This window comes from Salminus brasiliensis, chromosome 12 (genome assembly GCF_030463535.1).
Source record: "Salminus brasiliensis chromosome 12, fSalBra1.hap2, whole genome shotgun sequence".
Taxonomy (NCBI): domain Eukaryota; kingdom Metazoa; phylum Chordata; class Actinopteri; order Characiformes; family Bryconidae; genus Salminus; species Salminus brasiliensis.
In genome coordinates, this window is record NC_132889.1 from 38581805 (window position 1) to 38604796 (window position 22992).

Below are 22992 nucleotides of genomic sequence, written 5' to 3' on the forward strand. Positions count from 1 at the left end.
CCACATTTAGACCGTGATTTCTCTGGCCGCAGTGCAGACGGGCCGTCCTGTCGTAAAGAGTTCAGGATAAATATGCTCTTTTACCTGTGGTCAGTGCAGGCACCGTGGTCAGCACCACTGTTTTTCTGTATCTATCCAATCAGATACTTCTCTTCAGTGTCTGGACACAGACTAAACACACACACAGCGTACTGTACATTGCCCTATAGAACCAAACCAGGACATCAATACACTCCTGTCTCACATGGACAGCTAGAGACACAGGAGCCAGCAGTGCAGCTGAGACATGTTGGGTGTCTGACATGTCCATCTTTAGTGTTATGCTGGAGCTGTGGATGATTATGGACTCATGTGTGTATGGGACTATTCATTAATAAATCATTAGTTATTGCTTTTGATTTATTTGATTTATTTATTCGTATTATAATTCATCTTACTTTTAGTAGTTTTATTATTATATTAACTTCATAATATTATTATATTTTGTCTTACCTGTATGTATATTATTTATATTATCGGTATATATATATATATCGGTAAGTTTTTTAGTTTTCTTATGAATTAAATTACATTTTTACCTTTTTATTTTCTTAACTCTGGTTTTATTTATGCCATTTGTCATTTTTATTTTGTTTTTTTTTATCAATTGCTTTATCTTATTTTGTACATTTATCTCTCTTAAGTTTAGATTAAGTTAATTAAATATTATTTATATTTTATCAGTTAAAATAAAAGCTGATGGATTGATTGATTGACTGATTGATTGTCTCTGTCCTCAGGTGTTGGCAGTCTGTGTGATTCACCTGGAGAGGATGAAGGGTTTCCGCTCTTCACTCTTCCTCTTCCTCTTCTGGATGCTGGCTGTGGTGTGTTCCCTGGTACCTCTCAGAGCTAATATCCAGGCTGTTGTAGAAGAGGTAAGAAACATCCTTTAATACATTGATATCAAATAATATAATATAAACAAATGCTGGCCACTTTATTAGAAACACCTACCTTGTGCTTTCACTCACTGGCCACTTTATTAGAAACACCTAAGATAGTGTCTGTTATACTCTCTCTCTCTCTCTCTCTCTCTCTCTCTCTCTCTCTGTCGGTCTCTATTTCCGTCTGTCTGTCTGTATAGACGTGATAATGGATAGCTTGTGTACGTGCAGAGATAATGCACACGTGTCCCGCGTGTGGTGGAGAGTTTAGCAAATGTGGAAATGTCCTTTTCATGGTAAACAGGTTTTTTTATAGCGTCTGGTCTGAAAACTGCTCATTGCTGGAGCTGATAAACAGTGTGGGGCAGTGGCGAGACAGGCCCTAACCAGAAGCCACCAAAATAGAGCACACAGACTGATAGGCAATCCACAACACACACACACACACACACACACACACACACACACATTCTGCCATTTCAGCATCTGTGAGAAATAAAGCCACATCTCTTTAACACTTATAACCTGAGCTTCACTGTAGAGAATCTGATCCACTCTGATCTCTGTACAGTGGAGGTGAATGGAAGCAGGTGTCGGTTGCCATGACTACAACACAGATACAGCCCATAATTTATTTCCTATCCAAACCCACCAGTGCAGCTACACGAGTCTTCTGAGATTTATATGGAATGATGATGATGATGATGATGAAGGTAAAATAGTGGAGAATCTCAACTAATGCAGTTTTCTTTAGGGACTACTTTCTGTAGCTGCACTACACCCTGCAGCATGTATCCCTCCACCATTTTAATGATCTGATTTTAAAAGCAGGTTCTAGAGCCGAACTCTTCTCAGAACTCTGGTAGAACAGTGTCTCAGGCATCAGGCAGCGTCTTCATCACCATTAGGTGAAGAACTTTCTGTGAGGAGCTTTTATTAGAGCTTCAGACGTCTGCTTCCCTTCACCTCCACTGTAGAACCACAGCTCTGACTGGGGGAGGTTATCTAGAACCAAGCACTTCACACCAAACCCACCAAACCCCCACCCAAACACACTGGCTGGGCGGTCCATCATCAAACCAGCCCCTCAGCTCTCAGGTGAAGTATCAAGGCGAACGTAGCTAATAGTGAACGAGTATAGCTGACCAACTAGCCTAGCGCTATATACTGTGTGTAGGTAAACAGTGCGTGGGTCAGTCAGTATAGGAGCTCAGTGTGGTTGACTGGACCCTGAATAAGCAACAGCCAGTCCAACAGTAACAGCTTACCCACTGTTTGTGTGTTTGCCCTCTCAGTGGAAGTCACACGCCCAGGCTGAAGCGCTCCAAGCATTTTGTCCGACATAGTGGACATGCCCAAAGCACTGATTCTGCACATGTATGGCTAGTCGGAGTAAATGAGCCCTGTGTTTATATGGTCTTAGATAGGCCACGACTGACCTACATTCTCCACAACTTGGCCATTTGACAGTATTTGTGTTAGCCCAGAGATGGCAGCCACTCGTAGTAAAGCTCCTGTGACCATGAGCCTGGGCTTTACAGGCCTCATGTCCTGGCAAATAGATCATATGACAGTACTGGTACTTTGTGGTTCAATTTCTGACGTTTATTTACCTTTTGACATAATTTAATGATGAACGGACCAGAAATATAGAAATGCTCTGAAATGACCTAGAATTATAACCTAGAATTAGGTTTTTTCGTCCTCCTGTAAAGCTCCTGATTTGGAGATTTTTGGAGATACATGTTTATTGTCTAGTGGATTAAAGTCAGATTAAAGAATCCTGTACAACAAAAATCAACATGTCCACATAGCCCTGCACTATATGCACCCCAATCAGCCATAACATTAAAACTACCTGTGTAATATTGTATAGGCCCCCCTTGCACCGCCAAAAACGGTTCAGACCCGTCAAGGCATGGACTCCACAAGACCTCTGAAGGTGTCCTGTCCTGGTATTATAGATTTATACTGGTTTGGTGCTGGTGTGGAGCTGGTTAGCCAGCATATCAGTGTTCAAAACACTGAAGTTTATGCTGGTCTATACTGGTGTGTTGCTGGTTGACCAGTATACCAGTGTTCAAAACACAACACATGCTGGTTTATACTGGTGTGATGCTGGTGTGGAACTGGTTAGCCAGCATATCAGTGTTCAAAACACTGAAGTATATGCTGGTCTATACTGGGGTGGTCCTGTTTGACCAGTATACCAGTGTTCAAAACACAACACATGCTGGTTTATACTGGTTTGATGCTGGAGTGCTGCTGAGGTATCTGGAGATCCTTCAAGTCCAGGAAGTTGGGAGGTGGGTCCATGAGCATCAATGAGCATTAGGCACCCATGACCTTGTCGCCGGTTTACCAGATGTCCTTTCTTGCAGCACTTTCGGTACTACTGAGCACTGCATACTGGGAACCCCATAAGACCTGATGCCTAATGTTCTGGAGACTCGGTCCAGACTCTGTCCAGACTCGATCCAGACTTGGTCCAGACTCTTAATGAGAGGCTGAGGATAAAGGAGACACTGTTTGCTCCACACAGTGGAGTCACAATAAAGCGGTATCTGAAAACACAAAGGCCTGAAACCAACATGTGAGCACAAGCCATTTACAGAATTCTGGCTCGGAGCCACAGGTTTAGTGTGCCCCAGGGGCCCTTCCTCCGTACTGTGCCATTTACAGGCTTCAGAGGCCTCAGAGCACAACAGTGGTTGAAGGGTTAGTTTGGCGAAATTAAATCCATTGTCCATGATCACCTCCAGCCCCGCCGAACCCAGATCAGCCAAGACACGTCTGGGGTCTGGTGTTTGCCTTATGTTTGCATTATGTTTGCATTAAGGCCTAGCGCTCTGAGGCTAGTAGGAGCTATCCTCCAATTAGCATGGAGATCTCTATTGATAGAGTGGTCTAATAGTACAGAGTAAACTGACAGAAACACTGGGGAAGTTGTGACTGTTGGACTTGCTGGTGTGTATTTAGGGTCCCATCACCACACCGACTGACTCCCACACACTGTTTATGTTTGTGATTTACTGCCTCATACACAGCAGTGCTGCAGGTTCAGCAACTGAAATGCAAATAAACACGGCTGTGGTTCAGAAATCAGATTTCAGCCCAACATAGTCATGTTTAATGGCTGAGGCTGACTTCTTTAGTTTAGCACTGGAGCTACGAGGCTAACGTAGCTCACACCCCAACGGTTAGCGAGGAAGCACGGTTGTACACACTTTTTTTGTTTTCCAGTTGTTTTTACAGATTTCTGAAGCTCTTTCTTTCTCTGAGGGCTTTTAGGATTGACATGATCCTCGCTGGAAGAAACAGCAGGTCTAAACTGGTGCATTAGGTGCTGGTGTGGGGTTGGTTGATCAGTACACCAGTATTCAAAACACAGCATAAGCAGGTTTATACTGGTTTGGTGCTGGTGTGGAACTGGTTAGCCAGCATATCAGTTCAAAACACTGAAGTATATGCTGGTCTATACTGGTGTGGTTCTGTTTGACCAGTATGCCACTGTGCAAAACACAACATGTGATGGTTTATACTGATCTATACTGGTGTAGTGCTGGTTTTCCAGTATGCCAGTGTGCAAAACACAACACATGCTGGTTTATACTGGTCTATACTGGTGTGGTGCTGGTTGACCAGTATACCAGTGTTCAGAACACAACATATGATTGTTTATACTGGTCTAGTGCTGGTTGACCAGTATACCAGTGTTCACAACACAGCATATGATGGTTTATACTGGTCTATACTGGTGTGGTGCTGGTTGACCAGTATGCCAGTGTTTAAAACACATCATGTGATGGTTTATACTGATCTATACTGGTGTAGTGCTGGTTTTCCAGTATGCCAGTGTGCAAAACACAACACATGCTGGTTTATACTGGTTAAAACTGGTCTAGTGCTGTTTGACCAGTATACCAGCGTTCAAAACACAACATTTTAATGGTTCATACTGGTCTGGTGCTGGGGTGATTGTGTATGACCAGCATACCAGTGTTCACAACACAACATATGATGGTTTATACTGGTCTATACTGGTGTGGTGCTGGTTGACCAGTATACCTGTGCTCAAAACACAACATATGGTTTATACTGGTCTGGTTCTGGCCTAAGGTGTTAAAAAAATTAACCCTAGTCTAAAAACCTCTGGCTAAAGTACAGTGGTGTGCAAAAGTTTGGGCACCCCTGGTTAAAATATCTGTTACTGTGAACAGTTCAATCCGATCACTGAGCACCATGATGAAGTCAGTAGAGCCAGTATGATGCTCAGTGTTTTTCAGACTGGCCTTTTTTATGATAGAGGTCTCAGAATCAGTCTTTTGGAAATGACTTGAATTTGCATAGTTGTTCATTTCACAGGAAGTGACTCCTATATTTTTCCCACACTGCACCAGAAATCCCCCCGTTAAAATCACTGATGCTTAACTGGTTTCTGAACTTGCCCGAGCTTGCCAGACGCTGAAAGCAGCGGTGGGCGGCTGCCTTCTGATCATTCCTGAGTTTGGTTTCCTCCAACACCACACGGAAAAGACGGAGCAGATACAGCTCCACAGGAAACGTGTGGCGTCTGTGGTGAAGACAGGCCTTTCATACGGACCAGGACAGATCCCACGTAGTCCCTCATTACTTTCCCGCTGTCGGACTCGCTGTGTGTTAGCTCTGGCTTATGTATCCTCTAAACTGACATGTATATTCACACAGCATTGATGTTTAGCTTTAGCGGTGTTGCTAAAAGCAAACATTGCATTCACAGCAGTGTGTGCAATTGTACAGGTCCTGTAACTGACCGTAACCCGAGCTTTACTGTTTTTAGTGTTTGTGCTAGTGATTAAACAGACTACAATTAGAAAGTTTGTTGCTGAAATATGTAAATGAGCTCTGGTGTAATTGGCTGCTCTGTATTGCGCCTCGTTCAACAAGCACCCAGTGACCCTGCTCTGAGAGTTTGTGTGATCTACTGCGACACTTCTGATTCAGAACAGAGTACTTACAGTTGTCTGGGGCAGCTTTAGCAGAGCAGAAATGTTATAACTGACTTATAATAAAAGTGGCATACTGTGACAGTGTCACTGTGCTCTTATACTGCCAACGTTTGTCTATGGAGACAACATGACTGTGTGCTTAAAGTTATACACCTGTTAATAGTGGGTGTGGCTAAAACACGTAAACTCAGTAATTAGAAGGATGTCCGGGGCATCTTTGCTAAGGCAGAAATGTCAAAAAATTACATATGGCAAAGTTGGCATTCTGTGTTTGTATATGGAGATGTGTTTAGACATGTGTCCACATACTTCTGGCAGTGTATTCAATTCCAGTTTAGTCATGAACACTCACGTTTTTCTCCTTGAGCTCCTGATTCTGACTGTGGATGTCTGGTTAGTGGGGGTAAGTGAGCTGCAGGACGGGGCTCTGACTACAGTGTGGGAACCCCTCTGTGTGTTGCAGGGCCTTTCCCAGGACGCTCTGCGATTTGTGGCTTTCTTCGCCTGCTTCTCTCTCCAGCTGGCTCAGCTCATCCTGAGCTGTTTTGCTGATCAGCGTCCAGATGTCCCGAAGTCGGTCTACGTGAAGGTGCTGTTAGTTTCACAGATTCATTATTCTGCTGCTGTGAATCTGAGATAGTAACTCAGTGCTGTCCCTCCAGCAGAACCCCTGTCCCGTTGAAGACGCTTCATTCCTGTCTAAGATACTCTTCTGGTGGTTCAGTGGGTGAGTAGAAGAGTCACATCTACTATCAGGAGACAAGAACACAAGCAACAAAAACACAGGCATCATTATAATAATAATAATAATAATAATGTTAAAATATAAATATAATAATTGTTGTTGCTGTTATTGTTGTTATTATTATAATGTATAATTTATCATTTATTATAATGTATATAATTATATTTGTAGAGCAATGTCAGATCTACATTCTTCTTCTTCTGTTTTTCATTTAATTCTTTAATTCGCCGCATATCTCATCCTCATTGACACCGCTCCGGTTGCTTGGTCTGATTTTGTGATGCAGGCTTATATACAGCATTTTGATTGGACGCAGTTTCCCATAGGAATCAATGGGGTGCAAAAGTCTTGTTTAATGCCACACTGCTCCAAATACTCTAATAACACCCACACAACCACCTGGGATACCAGATCAACCACTTGGAAACACCGGTGAAACCATCTGGAACATCATAACAACCACCTGGGATACCATAGCAACTGCCTAGCAACCACAAAAGCAACACCCTAGGAACAACTAAGCAAAACCCTAGCAGTAACCTGCAATACCATTTCAATCACCTTGCAACACAGTATCACCCAGCAACCACCTAGAAACGCCAAAAATACCAATTATCAGAGATACCAGAGAAGCCACCTAGCAACCACCTGGGATAGCATAGCAACCACGTAACAACACCACAACAACCAACTAGAAACCACTTTGCAACACCATAGCAACCACTTGGCAGGACTATAGCAACCACCTGGCAACACCATAGCAGCCACCTAGGATGTCATATTAACCACCTATTTACCAACTAGCATCACCATAGCAATCACTTGGCAAGACTATAGCAACAACCTAGCATTATTATTATTATTATTATTATTATTATTATTATTATTATTATTGTTGTTGTTGTTGTTGTTGTTGTTGTTAGCAGCAGCAGCAGCTGTACTGACATTCGCGTCTGGCTGTGCTTGAATGTTCTCCAGGCTGGTTGTGAAGGGTTACCGGTCCCCTCTGAAAGCTGAAGACCTGTGGTCACTCAGAAAAGAGGACACGTCTGAGAAGATTTTCAGTGACCTGGAGAGAGAGTGGACCACAGAGTGTGCCAAACTACAACAGTAAGAAAACTCACCCACTGAGCTCCGCCTTCAGCTCCTTTTACTTCTACCAAACATGATGTAGAACTGATTCAAATCAAATAAAGAAATAATGCTGAATGATCTGCTGAATGATCTGCTGAATGATCTGCTGAATGATCTGCTGAATGATCTACTGTATGATCTACTGTATGATCTGCTGAATGATCTGCTGAATGATCTACTGTATGATCTGCTGTATGATCTGCTGAATGATCTGCTGAATGATCTACTGTATGATCTGCTGAATGATCTGCTGTATGATCTGCTGAATGATCTGCTGTATGATCTGCTGAATGATCTGCTGTATGATCTACTGTATGATCTGCTGAATGATCTGCTGTATGATCTGCTGAATGATCTGCTGTATGATCTACTGTATGATCTGCTGAATGATCTGCTGTATGATCTGCTGAATGATCTGCTGTATGATCTGCTGAATGATCTGCTGTATGATCTACTGTATGATCTGCTGTATGATCTGCTGTATGATCTGCTGAATGATTTGCTGTATGATCTGCTGAATGATCTGCTGTATGATCTACTGTATGATCTGCTGAATGATCTGCTGTATGATCTGCTGAATGATCTGCTGTATGATCTGCTGAATGATTTGCTGAATGATCTGCTGAATGATCTGCTGAATGATCTATTGTATGATCTGCTGTATGATCTGCTGTATGATCTGCTGAATGATTTGCTGTATGATCTACTGTATGATCTGCTGAATGATCTGCTGAAAGATGTGAGCGGTCAGTGAATTGGACGGTCCTGTATTATATTCTCGATATAAGAGCCGCTGTATTTGGACCTCCTATAGAAAAGTGCCGGTTCTGTTATAAGGTGGTGTTTCCTCGTGTCCAGGCAGGAGAGGGGAGAGAGCGTGAAAGCTCTGGGCTGCAGAATCACAGAGCAGACGCAGCTGCTCCACAAACTGCGGCAGGAACAAAGCTCCGGATTCCTCCTCCTCCGGACGCTGGCCAAAACCTTCGGACCCTTCTTTCTGACCGGGACACTCTGCCTCGTCATCCACGATGCCTTCATGTTCTCCATCCCACAGGTGTTGAGGTGAGACAGGCCATTTCTCTCCTTTCTCCCTAATCGGAATCTGGCAGTTCTTTATATTTTATTAGAATTTCATCATTAATGAATGACCAATAGAAATCCTCCAAAATGTTTTTTAAATAATTTTGGTTTTTTTTCAGGAAATAATGTAAATAATTTTGTTTATTTGAAGAAGTAATGGAAATAATTTGTTTTATTCAAGAAATAAACTAAATAATTTTGTTTATTTCAAGAAATCATGCTAATTATTTTATTTCTATTATGACAAAATGGTTTTGATTATTTCAAAACAATAATGCAGATAATTTTGTTTTGGAACTTTTGGAAATAATTAGTTTATTTCAAGAAATAAATGGAAATACTTTCAAACAATAATGCACATAACTGTGTTTATTTCGAGAAATAATGCACTGTCCACCACATCTGATCAGCAGCAGTTCTGTCATCAGAAACCAATCAGGCCAATGATAAGTAAAGTACCAGGTGGCTGAATAACTTCCAGACAATCCAGACCCAAACTACACCAGAGGTTTGTTCAGATACAGCTGGTGAGATACAGCTGGTCAGATACAGCTGGTCAGATACAGCGCCCATGCCCTCACTGCCCTCTCTCTTAAACCCGGAGCAGCTCTAGCTCTGAGTGGCAGTGCTGGTGCAGTGAAGCCGCACATGGCCGCTGTTATTGCCACTCCTCTGCACGTGAAGCAGCTTCACGGCCTCTGCTAGCCCTTCAGCCTGGCCGGTACTGCCAAGGCCCAGATGAGCTAAGGCAGCTGTGGTGAAACTGACCGCCCATAAACAGAGCTGCCAAGCGTGAGCCACCAGCACAGCGGTGCCCAGCCTGCCCTGCACTACTCCCTCTCTCTAGGTCGCAGCAGTCACTCTGCTGAAGGTGCAGTGGAGCAGTTTCCCTATTAGCCATTAAGCCAGCAAAGCTTAGTCCCACCCATTCAGTGTACAGCTGTTCAACCCCACCCAGTCAACATAAAGCAGTTCAGCCCCACCCATTCAGCCTACAGCAGTTTAGTCCCACCCCATTCAGCCTACAGCAGTTTAGCCCCACCCATTCAGCTCACAGCAATTTAGCTCCACCCCATTCAGCCTACAGCAGTTTAGCCCCACCCATCAGCCCATAGCAGTCTTCTCAGTCTTCTGGACGCGGATTGGGCCTAGTCTAGGACTAAACTGCAGTCTCTGTGGTGAATAACTGTTGAAAATGGTTCTAGTCCAAGCTTAGCCTTAATTAACCTCTCCAGATAATTATTGGATTGATTTGATTGGATTTCCACAGCTTAATTACCATAATTTCATACAATATTCTTGCTGTTTATTAAAGTAAAATATTAAAAGTGTGTAACTGTGTGCTTTGTCTTCCCTCAGTCTGCTGCTGGGCTTTGTGAGAGATGAGGACGCCCCCTTGTGGAAGGGTTACCTGTTCGCCTTCACCATGTTCCTGCTGTCCTGCCTGCAGTCCCTCTTCAACCATCAGTACATGTACGCCTGCTTCACCGTGGGCATGAGGGTCAAGACCGCCGTCATGGGCCTCGTCTACAGGAAGGTATATCCACCTGTTCCACCTGAGGTCAGGTGTTGTCACTGTGTGTGTGTGTGTGTGTGTGTGTGTGTGTGTGTGTGTGTGGAGCCCTTTTCTAACATTCACTTCCTCTTAAACTCCTCTCAGGCTCTGGTGATCAGCAGCGCCGCCCGCAGGACGTGTACGGTGGGGGAGATTGTGAACCTGGTATCCGCTGACACACAGAAGCTCATGGACTTTGTGGTGTACTTCAACGCTGTCTGGTTGGCACCTATTGAAATCGGCCTGTGCCTCTTCTTCCTCTGGCAGGTAATCCACTGGAACGCCCAGTGAGCTCCATTAATCAGGCAGCTGAACCTTCCTAATAAGAGCTTATCAGTTTGGGTTGAGCTGTGCAGATGTTCGTAGGATTCTGCTGAAGGGAATCAGAAGGAAATATCAGATACACTATCTGTCAATCAATCCATCAGTCTATCAGACAATCAGACTCCGGGGCAGTAGTAGTTAAGGACGTTGTACAATAGTGTAATGACAATAGACAAAACACGAGAGAGGGTGCAAAGACAAAAAGTATAATAAATAATAAATACAATAAATACAAAAAAGAAATAAATAGTAATAATATAATATAATATAATATGAGATAAATAATAGAAAATGATAGCATAAAGTATGATTATTATTATTATTTATGAATAACAACAACAACAATAATAATAATAATACATGCATTTGTATTTTATTGTTATTATTATTAAGTAAAACAGTAAAATAAAATAAAAATGAAATGGAATGGAAATTATATGTTGGAATGTAAATGGTCAGTTATGAAATAAAAAAAATAAACTAAATAACACATTACATTATATTATATTATATTATATTAAAAATAATAACTAAAAATAGTAATATTAAATAAAAATAACTGGATCCCATAAATCATCTCTAAAACAACAGACTGACAGAATATTAACGAATTAAAATATATATAATAAAATATAATGAATTAAAATATAATACTGAATAATTTAAATAATTATTATTATTATTATTCTTAGCAGAGCCTTTTACTGCCCAAGTAAATAGGTTTTCAGTTTGAATAATAATAACAATAATAATAATAATAATAATATTCTAATTGTAGTGATTTTTTTTACTGTAAGTAAGTAGGTTTTCACTTGTAATTAAAGCACAGTGTATTCTGTATTTCTGTCCCTGCTGTAGCGTCTGGGTCCATCCGCTTTGGCCGGAATCGCCACAGTCATCCTCATCTTCCCTCTGAACGGCCTCATCGCCAAGATGAGAAGCAAACTCCAGGTACAGCACATGCAGTTCTGCCTTCGCCCCACAGACACTGTGTCCCTGTTTAGCTTGTCCTGCGGTGTCAGTGGTTGTGTTAGTCCACAGGACTGCCCAGTCCAGCAGTGTCACAGCTGGTTCTGTTCAAACAGGGAAAGTGTGTGGGCCGGTTCTGCACTTCAGCTGCTTTGATGTCCCTCTGTTACACACGTGGACTTCAACCACATGCGGTTTTCCAGTGCAGTAAAAACAAAATGCCCTCGTTTGCTTTGTCCCCAACACCAGACTAACAGGCACTGGGCAGTGACACGCTCGTTTCTGGACCTATAAACAGAATTCACCTCCTTGACCTCGATTCTAGACACGCATATCAAGTGGACCATGTTTAAAGGTCAATATGTCTATAATACAAAGTAGCCACTTTATTAGAAACCTTGTGCTGCCACTCACTGGCCACTTTATTAGAAACACCTACCTTGTGCTTCCACCCACTGGTCACTTTATTAGAAACACCTACCTTGTGCTGCCACTCACTGGCCACTTTATTAGAAACACCTACCTTGTGCTGCCACTCACTGGCCACTTTGTTAGAAACACCTACCTTGTGCTTCCACCCACTGGTCACTTTATTAGAAACACCTACCTTGTGCTGCCACTCACTGGCCACTTTGTTAGAAACACCTACCTTGTGCTGCTTCTCACTGGCCACTTTATTAGAAACACCTACCTTGTGCTGCCACTCACTGGCCACTTTGTTAGAAACACCTACCTTGTGCTGCCACTCACCGGCCACTTTATTAGAAACACCTACATTGTGTTTCTACTCACTGGACACTTTATTAGAAACACTTTGCTTGTGCTGCCACTCACTGGCCACTTTGTTAGAAACACCTACCTTGTTCTTCCACTCACCGGCCACTTTATTAGAAACACCTACCTTGTGCTTCCACTCACTGGCCACTTTATTAGAAACACCTACCTCGTGCTTACACTCACTGGACACTTTATTAGAAACCCCTACCTTGTGTTTCTACTCACTGGCCACTTTATTAGAAACCCCTACCTTGTGTTTCTACTTACTGGCCACTTTATTAGAAACCCCTACCTTGTGCTTCTACTCACTGGCCACTTTATTAGAAACCCCTACCTTGTGTTTCTACTCACTGGCCACTTCCCTGCCGTGTGAAGGTTTGGTTAAAAGATCAGATCCCTGATTTGCTGTGTTGACCTGCACTCAGGAGGTCCAGATGAAGTACATGGATGGTCGTATAAAGCTGATGAATGAAATCCTCAGTGGGATGAAGATCCTGAAGTTCTACGCCTGGGAGAAGGCCTTTGAGGAGAGGGTTCTGGGCTACAGGGAAAAGGAGCTGAAGGCCCTGAAAAGATCCCAGATCCTTTACTCCGTATCCATCGCCTCCTTCAACTCCTCGACTTTCCTGGTGCGTCTGAAAGCATTTAGCACTTTACTTTAGGCTGAGTTTATATTACATACGTATTTAAATGTAATTACATAATTACATTCTGTACCTTTGATCTTCTGTTCTGTTGACAAAAACATGGCTTTTTTTTGCAGAGAAAACCTAAGCTTTTTTTGAAATCTGCTCTTCTACACTGAGAAAATGAACTCACTGACCTACAAACTATGAATATGTCAACTCTAAAGAGCTCACCTCTCAAATAGCATGAAAAGCTTTGTTCTGTCGCATCTCCACTTAAAATCAAAGCTCTTGTAATTGTAACTGATCGTACAGCATAAATGAGCCTTTAGGAGAAACTAAGTAAGCTCTATACAAGCCTAGACTACATCAACGTCATAGGTCCTACAATAGAGCCCTGTGGGACACCACTCCCAATCTAGTAAGCTAAACAGCTGTACGCATGGTTATATTCTAGGATTAACAACAGTATTATCAACCTTGGGTTTAAGGGGTTAAGTTGAGCTGACTTTGCATTTTTACAGCTTGTTTGGCACGATTAACCCTTTAAACCCAAGGACTTTTGTAGACCTATTATTCAGTAAGTATATAGCTACTATACATTCTTCAGCATTAGTATTCAATAACTGCTGCTATGCAACTTATGTCATTTGAGGATGAGGAATTGAGGTGTTGGGCCATTAAATAGTGGAAGACCTGGGACCTGCCCGCTGGGGTCCCCTCTACTTGCATCAGACCAGCTGCCACCAACCAGTCCAACCAGCAGGCCCCCACCACCACCCATGCCGGACTAGCGGCACACTCTCCTACCACTGCTACCTGTTTAATGACCATGTTAAACCTAAATGGACTCTACTATTAATATCACCACTATTACCCATCATTCCTCTTATTCCTCTGACCATCACTGCCATGACTATATTAAGTTAGTCTACACCATAATTATTATATTATGATTATGATCTGAGCAGGAGAACAGTTCAGGTGGTTTGGTGACTTTTATCAATCATTTATAAATAGTTCTGATCAGAGGAGGATGGGTTGGGTCCCCCTTGTGAGTCTTGGCTCCTCCAGCTCTGCGGGAGCTCCAGCTTTCTGGCCACTGTGGCCGTTTGCTGCTCACTGGGGGTCTTAAATTTTCATGTCTTTTTATGTGATTTATTTTTCTGTCTTTTACTAATTACTGGTTATGTAACAGATTGCCTTCGCCATGTTTGGAGTGTACGTGCTGATCGACGAGAAGAACGTTCTGGATGCTCAGAAGGTTTTCGTGTCCATGGCGCTCATCAACATCCTGAAGACTCCGCTGAGTCAACTGCCATTCGCCATGAGCACCACCATGCAGGCAAGTCTGACCACGCTGCGGCCAGCATTCAGTCATCTGACCTTTGGAGTATCCATGTCAGACCACCGGTTTCACATTTACAAGCACAGGACTTCCCCCGGAACGTTTCCTCTTACAGTTATCGCATTGTGATCATGTTCTCCTGCTGTGTCATCTCCTGCTCAGGCCGTGGTCTCTCTGAGGCGTCTGGGAAAGTTCCTCTGTCAGGATGAGTTGAAGCCGGACAGTGTGGTCAGAGCTCCCTTTAGCCCTGGTGAGTAGATTACAAACATTTCAGTGGCAATCTGACCACAAGGCGCGGTGACCACAGCAGCACTGAGTGTCGGGGAGACTGAGGAAAACAGACTTAGAGCTCAGCTGTCGTCCAATCAAACATTTCTAATCAAGCTTCAGGACTGTAACCATGGAAATGTGCAATAAATGCAAGCGACTGTCTGTAGCATAACCATGGAAATAGGTTGAGTGCAGCATAACCATGGAGATAGGTGTAACAGTGGCAAAAGTTATAGATGGGTGTAGTGAAAACATAGAAAAGGGTAAGGTTACACATGGACTTAGTGTAACCCTAGATATGAGTGTAGCGTATGAAAGGAATCTGTAGCTTAATCATTCGAAAAAGATGTAGTGGAACCATGGAAATGGGTGTACCGTCCGTAATACTGGAAAAAGATGTAACCATAGAAAGATGTAACCATAGTGACCATTGAAATTGGTGCAGCGTAACTATGGAAATGGGTGTGGTGAAATGATGGAAATGGGTGTAGTGAAATCATGGAAATCAGTGCTGCATAATCATGGAAGTAAGAGTAGAATAACCATGGAAACGGGTGCACCATGGAAATGAACTTAGATATGAGTGTAGTGCATGAAAGAAATCTGTAGCTTAATCATTAGAAAAAGATGCAGCGTAACCATGGCAATGGGTGTATCGTCCGTAATAATGGAAAAAGATGTAACTATAGTAACCATAAAAATTGATGCAGTGTAACTATGGAATTGGAACTTGCAGAACTCTGAATATTGGAGTATTTAATCAGCTCATTCTGTTTCTGTCACCTGGGTTATGTGAGCTAGAAAATCAACGTACACCTCACACACACACACACACACACACACACACACACAAACACTCTAGACGTCTAGAAATCACTAAACTTACGCAGTCATTCTAATGTGGAACCCAACCCCGGTACACAGGAAGCTCTGTGGAGACTGAGTGGAAATGTGCTGAAATGTGATGTTTTGATCTGAGAGGACTTCCTGCTACAGTCCCACACGCTGCCCTGCCGTCTGCCGGGATCCCAGAGTCCAGCTTGAGGCTTCATGGCTGTACTCAGTGGTGTGGACATTAGACGGCTGTGGAATGTGGCTCAAACGTCCACAGCAGAACATGACCTCGTGCGTTGGCTGCTGACCACATTATGGCATTTTCCGCTCTGCCGTTCTGACTGAGAGAGTCACTGACCACAGCACTGGCCTGTAATTAACCCACACAAGCGTTCACAGCAACACGACAAACCACTTTAACATAACATGCCAGGAACAGGAATTTTTGGAAGCAACGATGCGAAGAGGCCCTGATAAAACATACATACAAATAGACAAAAGTATTGGGACGCATGTTCATTCATTGTTTCTTCTGAAATCAAGGGCATTAAAAACAGTAACTGTCTCTACTGTCCAGGGAGGAAAGCTTTCTACTAGATTTTAAAGAAGCATTGCTGTAAGGATTTGATTGCATTCAGCAACAAGAGCGTTAGTGAGGTCAGCATGTTAGATGACGATGATCACCCCACCTCATCCACCTAGGATTCTGTAGTGGAATATGGCAGCGGGGTTAGCAGAGGCAGAAGCTGCTGAGGACTGAACATATGGCTGTGCTTTTCTCTGGGTCCACAGATGGCGACAGTGTGGTGATAGAGAACGGCACTTTCAGCTGGTCCAGAGATGGACCACCATGCCTGCGGAGGTGAGCTGCATGAGTGGAGTTCCACAGCTGGGCAGAGTTAAGGTTCTTTATGAGAGTGAAGCTGCTGATCATTCAGCCCAGTGTGTTTTTCTAAATCTATAATCCTGAGTGTTTTACAGCTAATCTCACCCTGACCTGACGCTGTGTGTTGTGTAGAATCAGTGTGACAGTGCCTCACGGGTCGCTGGTGGCGGTGGTGGGTCATGTGGGCAGTGGGAAGTCCTCCCTGCTTTCTGCCATGCTGGGAGAGACGGAGAGGAAGAGTGGAAACGTCACAGTGAAGGTACACACTACTACTACTACTACTTACACCACCACCACTACTACTACTGCTGCTACTTACACCACTACTACAACAACTACTGCTACTGCTACTACTACTACTACTTACACCACCACTACTACTACTACTGCTACTTACACCACCACTACTACTACTACTGCTGCTACTTACACCACTACTACAACAACTACTGCTACTGCTACTACTACTACTACTTACACCACCACTACTACTACTACTGCTACTTACACCACCACTACTACTACTGCTGCTGCTACTTACACCACTACTACAACAACTACTGCTACTACTACTACTACTTACACCACCACTACTACTACTACTGCTGCTACTTACACCACTACTACAACAACTACTGCTACTGCTACTACTACTACTACTTACACCACCACTACTACTACTACTGCTACTTACACCACCACTACTACTACTGCTACTGCTACTACTGCTACTACTGCTACTACTTACACCATTACCATAACTACTACTACTGCTACTTACACCACTACTATTACTACTACAACTACTATCTACAATTACTACTACTGCTACTTACACCACTACAACTACTACTACTGCTGCTACTTACACCACTACTACAACTATTACTACTACTGCTACTACAACTGCTCCTACTACTACTGCTATTGCTACTACTACTACTACTACTGCTACTACTACTGCTATTGCTACTACTACTACTACTACTGCTGCTACAGTTACTACTGCTACTACTACTGCTACTACTACTACTGCTACTGCTACTACTACTACTACCACTACTACTGCTACTACTACTACTGCTACTACTACTACTGTTACTACTACTGCTACTACTGCTACCACTACTACTATTACCACTACTACTGCTACTACTGCTACTGCTGCTACTACTGTTACTACTACTACTACTGCTACTACTACTACTACTACTACTACCACTACTACTGCTACTACTACTACTACCACTACTACTGCTACTACTACTGGGCTGCTCATAGCAATCTGGGCATGCAGTATACAGATAATCCACCAGGGGGAGAACATCTCATTTTATTTTATTTGTCATTATAAGTTCACTTTGATTAATGACATTTAATTTATTATATATTACTGCTATTATTTATGAATTATTTAATAATAGTTTAAGATAAAGAATGATTTAATGACCACACTGATGTTGCGGAGGTCTCAACTCAAATATGTATCAGATACGACACACTTGGCTTTAAAGGGTAAACTATAGAGTATTAATAATAGCTGGGTGGGATACTGTGTATTGGGCAGCTGTATGCTCTCATGTTCCCCTGCTCTACGTTAGAAAGCACAGTGAGGTGAAACAGAACCCAGCCAGAGCTGTAATTACCCTGAACCAGAGCCGAACTCTTCCTTCCAGGGTTCTGTGGCGTACGTGCCCCAGCAGGCCTGGATCCAGAACGCCACTCTGCGGGACAACATCGTGTTCGGGCGGGAGAAGAAGGAGAGCTGGTATCAGAGAGTGCTGGAGGCGTGTGCCCTCCTACCAGACCTGAAGATCCTGCCTGCCAAGGATGTGACTGAGATCGGAGAGAAGGTGGGCTTCCTGCTGACCACTGTTTCTGACCACTAGTCTCAGCGAGCGTGAGCTCAGGCCCATGCTGACGTCCCTGCTCTCTGTTCCAGGGGCTGAACCTGTCAGGGGGTCAGAAGCAGAGGGTGAGTTTAGCCCGAGCCGTCTACAGGAAGGCCGATATTTACCTGCTGGACGACCCACTGTCTGCTGTGGACGCTCACGTGGGTCAGCACATCTTCGACCGAGTCATTGGGCCTAAAGGATTACTCAAAAACAAGGTAGTGTCTTATGTGGGAGAGTAGAAGTTAATTACTTCAATTAGTTCATTGTTTTTAATCGCATCGTTTTTGTGTGGTTAGTTGAGATCAATCACTTGTTTGTGATGAATTATGATTAATCACTTTATTAAGTGTAGCGAATCATGGTTGATTGTAATTTCTTACAGTTAGTTATGAATATTCAAATGTTGTTGTGTTTATATGAATTATCATTTTTGTGTAATAATTCTTAGTCGTATTATAATTGTTATGTCATAAATCTTAGTTAATCACATTATATGTTATGGGTAATTGTGATTTATCCATTTCTGTGTGTATTAATCACATTATTTTGTACATCTATTCATAATCACAATATTTTACGCATTTAATCATAAATACTCAGATTATTTATGTGTAATAATGATATTTCTGTACATTTTATGAATCTTATTTCCTCAAATTTGATTCATTGTGTAACTACATAAGTGGACAAAATGATTTTACCAAAATGTGTTTTACTTATAATAAATACATTATTATTATTATTATTATTATTATGTGTTTATGATTTTTACTAACTGTGTATATATATATATATATATATATATATATATATATATATATATATATATATACACTCACACTCATTCAGTTTATTAATGATGGTTTGTGTGTTGGTGTAAACAGACGCGTGTTCTGGTGACCCATGGGCTGAGTTTCCTGCCCCAGGCTGACCTGATCCTGGTGATGGTGGACGGGGAGATCACAGAGACGGGCTCGTACACCGAGCTGCTCAACAGGAGGAACGCCTTCGCCGACTTCGTCCAGACCTTCGCTGGAAACGAGCGCAAAGAAAACTGCAGCCACAGAGGTGAGCTGAGAGCCACTCACTGCACTCGACCGTGTGTGATAACACACTGATTACACACTGATAACACACTGATTACACACTGATTACACACTGATTACACACTGATAACACACTGATTACACACTGATCACACTGATTACACACTGATTACACACTGATTACACACTGATCACACTGATTACACACTGATCACACTGATTACACTGATTACACACTGATAACACACTGATTACACACTGATAACACACTGATAACACACTGATTACACACTGATAACACACTGATAACACACTGATAACACACTGATTACACACTGATAACACACTGATTACACACTGATAACACACTGATTACACACTGATAACACACTGATAACACACTGATAACACACTACATCCACATCCACACACTTCCACCTTTCAGTGTGTTCAGCAGTGACTGAAATGTTCTTACCTTCTTTCAGGCACCAGGAAATCAGTGTCTCGGCTGAGCATGACAGACTTCTCTATTGACCTCTCTCAGGAGCAGCTCATCAGGTAAACCAAGTAATGCTGGGAACAGAATTCATAGTGGATACTGAATAATTCATAGTGGATACTGAGTAATTCATAGTGGATACTGAGTAATTCATAGTAGATACAGAATAATTCATAGTGGATACGGAATAATGACTCCTATGATTTCAGACTGAATAATAAGGGTGTATAAAGGTTTGGACCAGATCCCAGCCAATCAGACGCAGCTCAGAAGTAAAAGTATCTGATAACTACACATCCCTGCTGAACTCAGAGCTTCTTAATGCTTTGGTCTGAGCTTTGCTCACTGCTTTTTCCTGCAGTGGAGACATGGGAGGTGCCAGCATTCAGACTGTGGAGGCCTTATCGGACGCTGAGCAGGAGCAGGACCCTGAGGAGCTGGGCAAACTGACCGAGGCTGACAAAGCCCACACCGGCAGGGTGAGAAGCACAGCGATGACAAACACACACACAGGCTGATGTGATTTGACAGACACCCTAAATAAACTCACATCAGAAACAATGAACCAAAAACAAAGTCTGACCACAGTGGCCTTCAGTAAAGCCCAGGAGATTTACTGTCCGGCTCTGAGTCTAATTTTAACGTCTGATTACAGAGTTCCAGCTGGGTGTGATTGTTCTGCGCACCATAACCCCTCTCCCTGTGCACTAAATCACCTGTTCTTCCCCCATTCATGACATGTCCTCCAGGTGAAGCTGGAGATGTATGTGGAGTATTTCAGGACCATCGGCCTGGCCCTCATCGTCCCCATTGTCTTCCTCTACGCCTTCCAGCAGGCCGCGTCTCTGGGCTATAACTACTGGCTCCGGCTGTGGGCCGATGACCCCGTCATTAACGGCACTCAGGCCGATGCGGACGTGAAGCTCGCCGTGTTTGGAGCTCTCGGCTTCGCGCAGGGTCAGTGCTGTACACCTGTACCATCTTGATTTCACAAAAGCCTGGGCAGCCTTTTCTGTCCCCAGGACTTTCCACCATCTAGCCAATCCCAGTTTACCCCACTGTCTAGGACCCCTCATCACACTATGCTACCAGTGTAAACATAATTTTAATTGATTTATGAAGCCACACACAAAAACATCATAAGTAAAGCTTTAAGTTATTAGTTATAAGTTAAGTTATTGATCCTTTAATAAACAGAAAATAAATGAACAGTTTAGGCCAAATTGTTGTAGGGGTGCAAATATGAGCAGCCAGTTTATTATTTAGAGATAAATAGAATTACTGAATTAGAATTATTATGATCAGTCCGGTATTAGATGATACAAACAGGGCTTGTGATGCAGAGTGTTTACAGAAGCAATAATTATAAAAACAATTAAATAAATGTAGAAATTAAAACAATGCTAAAACTAAACAAAGTGGTACAACAAAAGCAATGGCAGTAAGAATAAGGATGGGCAGTGAAGGGCATTAAACTGAGTTAAATTAATAAAATAAAAAAAACTAAAGTAAAAGGATAAGACAAATTAAAAGATTGGGTCATTAGATGTCCAGTCAGCTGCAAATTCCAAGCCCAGAACCTACAAGGGATAGAAAGATTTGGCCAAGCTGTAGACTGACCTGTGTACAGTAAGTAATTAATAATCATCATCAATAAATCAATAAATAATAATAAGTGTAAGAAGTAATAGTACTAAATAATAAGTAATACTTTAATTATTAATAAGTGATATTAATAAAATGGTCAGTTATAAAGATCAGACAACTCAGCTCACTCAAACCGCGGGCTGTAATCCTCATTCTGTGGCTTTTTTTAGGGGTTGCCATTTTTGGCACCACAGTGGCCATCTCTCTGGGAGGCATCATTGCGTCTCGTCATCTTCACCTGGACCTCCTCAGTAATGTCCTGCACTCGCCCATGGCCTTCTTTGAGAGCACTCCCAGCGGGAACCTGCTGAACCGCTTCTCTAAAGAGGTCGACGCCATTGACTGCATGATCCCCGACGGCTTCAAGATGATGCTGGGGTACGTCTTCAAGCTGCTGGAGGTCTGCATCATCGTGCTGATGGCCACGCCTTTCGCGGGATTGGTCATTCTGCCGCTGACGCTGTTCTACGTCTTCATCCAGGTGTGCATGTAGACGTTCGGGGCAGGTTTCTTTACTGCACATCTTAAACACCATTTCTACTCATTTACTTTAAATATATATATATATATATATTTTCATCATATTTTAATCATAAATAAGCAGTATTGTAGATTAAAATGTGCAGAAGTGTGTCTCTGTAGAGATGGAGACTGTCTACTGTTGTCTATTCTGATGATCTATTGAGTGTTCAGGGAGTCTAGAACGGTTCCATGGTGCTGAATATGACTATGGCCGTGTCTCTCTCTGTGTTTCAGAGTTTCTACGTTTCTACTTCCTGCCAGCTTCGGCGCCTGGAGTCCGTGAGTCGCTCGCCCATCTACACACACTTCAACGAGACGGTGCAAGGAGCCAGTGTGATCCGGGCGTTTGGAGAGCAGCCCAGGTTTATCCTGCAGGCCAACGGCAGAGTGGACCACAACCAAACCTCCTACTTCCCCAGATTCGTGGCCACCAGGTCAGAGAGGTCACCTGACCACACAAACACTGTAAAAGTCTAAAACAGAGTTCTCTGGTTCCAGACGTGGAGAGGAGTGTTTTCCCTGCTTCGGTGAACCCAATGAAAGGGTTGATGATGAGCTAAATTATTAGTAGTAGTATTAGTAAAGTATTAGGATTAGTATATAGAAAGCCATATAGTATTAGTATTGTAAATAATTATACAGTACAGTATAGTATTAGTATTATATATAGTATACGGTATAGTATTAGTATTATATATAGTATATGGTATAGTATTAGTAATGTATACAGTATACAGTATAGTATTAGTATTTTATATACTATACGGTATAGAATTAGTATTATATATAGTATACAGTATAGTATTAGTATTATATATAGTATATGGTATAGTATTAGTATTGTATACAGTATACAGTATAGTATTAGTATTATATATAGTATATGGTACAGTATTAGTATTATATATAGTATACAGTATA

General features: G+C 42.4%; 1 protein-coding gene across 1 annotated transcript in view; it reads left to right on the plus strand.

Annotated features, from left to right (window-relative positions):
* Positions 1-22992, plus strand: part of LOC140573608 (multidrug resistance-associated protein 1-like) — a 41310-nt gene that overhangs the window by 14370 nt on the left and 3948 nt on the right. Inside the window, exons 4-24 of the mRNA XM_072693046.1 lie at positions 780-917; positions 6378-6503; positions 6580-6641; positions 7638-7769; positions 8652-8855; positions 10233-10410; positions 10534-10695; positions 11611-11703; positions 12924-13127; positions 14323-14469; positions 14635-14722; positions 16369-16438; positions 16595-16721; positions 18139-18315; positions 18405-18572; positions 19242-19425; positions 19889-19961; positions 20264-20381; positions 20652-20859; positions 21720-22030; positions 22306-22505. Coding sequence (XP_072549147.1) covers positions 780-917; positions 6378-6503; positions 6580-6641; positions 7638-7769; positions 8652-8855; positions 10233-10410; positions 10534-10695; positions 11611-11703; positions 12924-13127; positions 14323-14469; positions 14635-14722; positions 16369-16438; positions 16595-16721; positions 18139-18315; positions 18405-18572; positions 19242-19425; positions 19889-19961; positions 20264-20381; positions 20652-20859; positions 21720-22030; positions 22306-22505 — 3170 coding nt within the window. The remainder of the gene's footprint in view (positions 1-779; positions 918-6377; positions 6504-6579; positions 6642-7637; positions 7770-8651; positions 8856-10232; positions 10411-10533; positions 10696-11610; positions 11704-12923; positions 13128-14322; positions 14470-14634; positions 14723-16368; positions 16439-16594; positions 16722-18138; positions 18316-18404; positions 18573-19241; positions 19426-19888; positions 19962-20263; positions 20382-20651; positions 20860-21719; positions 22031-22305; positions 22506-22992) is intronic.